This window comes from Poecilia reticulata, linkage group LG18 (assembly GCF_000633615.1).
Source record: "Poecilia reticulata strain Guanapo linkage group LG18, Guppy_female_1.0+MT, whole genome shotgun sequence".
Lineage (NCBI taxonomy): Eukaryota > Metazoa > Chordata > Actinopteri > Cyprinodontiformes > Poeciliidae > Poecilia > Poecilia reticulata.
Genome location: NC_024348.1, coordinates 21,679,208 through 21,684,336, shown reverse-complemented (window position 1 = coordinate 21,684,336; position 5,129 = coordinate 21,679,208). Strand labels below are relative to the sequence as shown.

The following is a 5,129-nucleotide window of genomic DNA, read 5'->3' as shown; positions in this document are numbered from 1 at the left end:
TTCCCAGTTAAACCAGTGGTTCCCAGTTAAACCAGTGGTTCCCAGTTAAACCCACTGATTCCCAGTTAAACCCAGTGGTTCCCAGTTAAACCAGTTAAACCAGTGGCTCCCAGTTAAACCAGTGGCTCGTACCTTCCTGTAAGCTGGACTGCTTGCTGATCAGGCTGGACAGAGAAACGACCACCGAGTTTCTCTTCCTGAACCTGCGGAAACATTTCAGAGTCTTTGGTTCCTGCTGCAGGTTTTCTGATCACATGACTCAGAGGTTCGGAGGAGTCGACCCAGTGTCCCTGAACACACCGTCCAGTGTCCCTGAACACACCGTCCAGTGTCCCTGAACACACCGTCCAGTGTCCCTGAACACACCGTCCAGTGTCCCTGAACACACCGTCCAGAGGCTRAAACATGGCGGTGGCTGCATCATGCTGGAGACAAACCTGCAGACCAGCATGAAGTCCAGATTTCCAGCAGGACAACTGGTGGAGATTATTATTGGATAGTTTAACTCAGAGCATCTTCATGCATCAGAACGGTCTAGTTAAAGTTTCACAGATTCAGTCCAACCAAATCTGACAGAGCTTGAGTGAAAATGGCGCCACCTAGCATCACAAATATGTACAACTCTGTGTTGGTTCCATCAAATCCAAACGAAATGCAGTGAAGTTTGTTTCTGTAACCAAAGATGTGAAAARGTTCCAGACGTCAGAGGAACTGGATGTGGTTCCCAGTTAAACCCAGTGCCAAACTGGGCCGACTCCACCGGTACCATCAAACCCATCAGATGGAAACCAGTTCAGGACTTTATTAGAACAGAGCTCGGCTGAAACTGACCCACAGTTCTGATGAGCGTTGATGTGAAATGTGACGTTTGTTCCCGGCGGCGGCCATCTTACCGGTGGCAGGTCTGCAGCGCCTGCTTGATGGTCTCCATGGCCGTCTGGATGTCCTTCTGGTCAAAGGTCATGGTGGCCTGCATGACCAGGATGCTGCTGTAGCCCAGAGCGTGGTACATGCTGTGCTTCCACCTGAACACACAACGGGTCGGTTAGGACCGCAGAACCAGCACACAGCGACCCAAAACGGGACCGGAGCCGGTTCAGGAACGGAACGACGACCAGCTCTGATGGAGGGGAGGAACCAGTGAGGAACTGGTTTGATTCCAACCAGGAGAGGACAGAAAGGAGAGGACAGGAAGCAAGGAGGGAGGAAGGGAGGAAGGAAGGAAGGAAGGAAGGAAGGAAGGAAGGAAGGAAGGAAGGAAGGAAGGAAGGACAGTTAAGAGGAAGAGAAGGACAGAAGGAAGAAACAAATGAAGGAATTAAGAAAGTAAAGAACGGAGGAAGAAATAGTGAAAGGAAGGAAGGAAAGAATGGAGGAAAGGAGGAATTGTGCAAGGAAGCATAGAAGAAAAAAACAAGGATAAACAACAAAGAAAAGAAGGAAGGAGAATACAATTTAGGAAGGACACAAGGAAAGGAAATAAGGATAAGAGAGTTAGGATAAAATGATAGAGGGATGGAAAAAGATGAAAAAATAAAGACACAAGGAATAAAACAACAAGAAAAACTAAATGACCTAAAGAAGCCAACAGGATGCTGAGTAGTTTAATTATCTATAATTATGGAAGGTAGGTGTCTAGTTAAATCCTGAAAACCTCTGACGGGCGAATTAAAACAATTCAGTAAAGAAGAAGAAGAATGTGTTTCAATTCCTTCACAATAAAAGACTCATTGTTGGTCATCAGCTTTAAACCAGTAATTAGATTTAGGGGAMATTTATTTTCACACATGATTCCCCCCGGAAAAACATCTAGGATTTACTTTGGGATTTACTTTCGGCCATTTTTCCGACATCAACACGAGTTTGAYGAGTTTGAACAGAGCCTCACCACGGCTTCAGCAGGTCCAGAGCCTGAGAGAACCTGTTGTTGAGGACGAGGTTGAGAGCGCACTGAGTCTCCTGGATGGCAGTTTGCAGGTCCATCTGACAAGCCCTGCACACACACACACACACACACACACAAACACACACACACACACACACACACACACACACACTCTGTTAGATTTTAAAACCCTCACTGCTCTCTAGTGTCTTGTTTTCAAACAGTGATGGAGGGAAGGATCTGTGATCTTTGCGTCTTTGTGCACCCCGGATGCAGCAGCTCTCTAGTTCTCAACATTCTCGGACATATTGGCAAACACAAAARCATAAAGTTTTAGAGTTAGACTRAACACTAAAACTTTATGTTTTAAGAAACAGCTCTCACTGCTGTATGCATCATTTACATGCAGTACCTGGCGGACCACCAGGGGGCGCCCACCGACCACGGTATGCATAAAACTCAACAATACTGAGACATRACGCTCTTATAAACATGTGAAAGGCAAAAGATGTGTACYGCACATAACTATTTGTACTAACATTGTGAGTAAATCTAAATTTAATTCAAGACTTTACCATAAAATAACAAAATTAAAAGAAAATACAGTTTTATAAAAGTGGCCCAGTTGGTCTGGTCAAGTTCTGGTCCTCACATGATATGATAAGAACAAACACACACTGACCAATCAACACCCAAAGTGACAAAGTGAGGGACAGAAGGAGAAACTGGAGCCTGACAGGAAGTGAAAACGACACAGAGACACGTTTTCAGCTCTAATAACATCGTGTGTTAGTATGTGCGTACTTACGAAGGTATCCGATCGAAGGCATCCTCAAAGCARTCCTGAAACAGAAACACTGAGGTGAGCTAGGAAAATCCTCACAAACGGATCAAACACTTTAGATACAGGATCATCACAGGTCAGCACAAACCCTCTGCYACAACATATTTTGGTGAAATGTTGAAACACACATTACATTTTGATAACTTTTAATCCCTCGCGGTGTCTAAATATCAAAAAGGACCAAAAATAACCCTTTGATCCAAAATGKCCGCCTCCCTCTACAGTAAAACCTTTGCTTTGCAGCATTTTGTAACAGTTTGGGTGTGCAGGGTGTCGGCTGGASACGTGGCCTGGTCCAGAAAGCAAACCGCTAAAGGATCTGCTAYGATGCMAATTAAGCAAAGCTCGTAAACAAAGTCCTCAAAAGCCAGAATCTCAMWTTTCAAATCTTAGTTTTCATTCTTAGACAGGAAGCCGTTTCACAAAAATATTCCGTTTTGCTCAAAACTAATCTGCATTTCATTTTCAAATACAAAACCATCCTGCCCACCTCCACCTGTATGGATTTTCCCAAAGCATATTTGTGCASCTCCAACATGAGTGAACCTCACAGTGTTTCTTCAGAGCCTCAGTAACAGGCTAATAATAGCTGTCCAGCAGCTCCTTACATAACCGCATCCAGCTGCAGCCACGGCCTCATAAAGAGGAACTCTGCCTGCAGRCTGCAGCCATCCATCCAGCCTCCACCGCCCAGACCAGCCGCGCCGCACAGCCGACAGCCGCGCAACGAAGGGAAACGCTCGATGTGAATCTGCTCACTGTGCATAAACAGGTCAAACTGCAGGGAGCTGTGGACATCAGGTCATGATGGACATGACGCAGGAAATATTTAACAAAGAATAATGTCTAATAAAAAGAAACAAAAGCTACAAAACTGGAAACAAACACAAAACTTACATTTTGATAAAGAAAAAAAAAACCCAAACAACCTGCAAATCAATCTGTTGTAGCTCTATAGATAAAAAAATAAAGGATTTGTCTCTATAAAGGTATTTAAAAGTTCTTACAAAACACATAAAAAGAAACATATTTGGTAATTGACCGAGAGAACAGACTGAAGGAGGAGACAGTGAATGTATGTCAACAAGCTAAACGTAGCATTTAAGCTAACTTTAGCCTCCATGCTAGCAGGAGTAAGTCAAAGTTAGCCAACATGCTAGAGACACAAAACAGCTTCRGAAATAGAAAACAACCAGAAAACAAAGTACATCAACCTAAAACAGAAATGTTTCTAAATAACTGAAGGGCAAATTAAATAAAAGCAGAAATTATATTTTCTATCTTATCCTGGTCAATKGGTTAGTAGACAAAATATGTTGGGTTTAAAAAGCAAATAGAAATAAAATATGTTTTATATGCTCAGTTACAAAGAAGTTAGATTTTAAATGTGCTTTAGTGTGCTACAATTAGCTTTATTTTGTTGTACTGACCATTAGAAACAAGTACAACACACACACACACACACACACACACACACACACACACACACTTCTCAGAATACTTTCAGGAAACATTAACAATAATTCAGTGTGAATCCAAACAGTCGCTTTCACACCCTCGTTTCAGAGACGCATCACTTCCTGTCTGTTAAAGCAGACTCTGTCAGGGTTTCAGTCTGCTTCCAGCATTCACAGCATTCCTCAGAGCAGCACCATAAGCTCCTGCTGTGTGCGTCTAAAAACAGGCAACTGTTGTTGAGTCAGCCGGGCCAGCATGTTGCAACACAACACAAGTCTCTAACAACCGGACGCTGATGACCTGTGAGCAGAAGGACAGGGMGGAGACGGCTAAGCTCTGATTTAGATTTTGGTACAGCTAGATTAGCAAGTATAGCTAGTTAGCTAGATATTCCAGTAGGATAGGCAGGTAGAAAGCAAGATAATGGACAGGTAGGCAGCTACTGAGCTAGGTGGCCGTGTCAGGGGGTAGATGCTCAGGAACAAGGCAGCTTGTCCAGGAACCAGCTATCAGGAGAAAAGGTAAGTACCTGCCTTCTTTTCATGGGAAAGTAACAAGGTCAAAGGGTAACTGGTCAGGAGATGGAGACAGCCAGCTCAGTTGGTAGAGATAGACAGGTCAACGTGTTGGTAGCCAGGTCAACGGGTTGGTAGCTATGTTAACGGCTTGGTAGCCGGGTCAACGGATTGGTAGCCGGGTCAACGGGTTGGTAGCCGGATCAACGGGTTGGTAGCCGGATCAACGGGTTGGTAGCCATGTCAACGGGTTGGTAGCCAGTTCAACGGGTTGGTAGCTATGTTAACGGCTTGGTAGCCAGGTCGACGGGTTGGTAGCCGGGTCAACGGGTTGGTAGCCATGTCAATGGGTTTGTAGCCAGTTCAACGGGTTGGTAGCCAGTTCAACGGGTTGGTAGCCGGGTCAACGGGTTGGTAGCCGGGTCAA

General features: G+C 44.6%; 1 protein-coding gene across 1 annotated transcript in view; it reads right to left on the bottom strand.

Annotated features, from left to right (window-relative positions):
• Positions 1 to 1,993, bottom strand: part of ttc39b (tetratricopeptide repeat domain 39B) — a 13,904-nt gene extending 11,911 nt beyond the window's left edge. The window contains 3 exon segments of the mRNA XM_017310399.1: positions 101 to 203; positions 894 to 1,025; positions 1,889 to 1,993. Coding sequence (XP_017165888.1) covers positions 101 to 203; positions 894 to 1,025; positions 1,889 to 1,983 — 330 coding nt within the window. The 5' untranslated portion in view covers positions 1,984 to 1,993.
• Between the last annotated feature and the right edge of the window lie 3,136 nt (positions 1,994 to 5,129).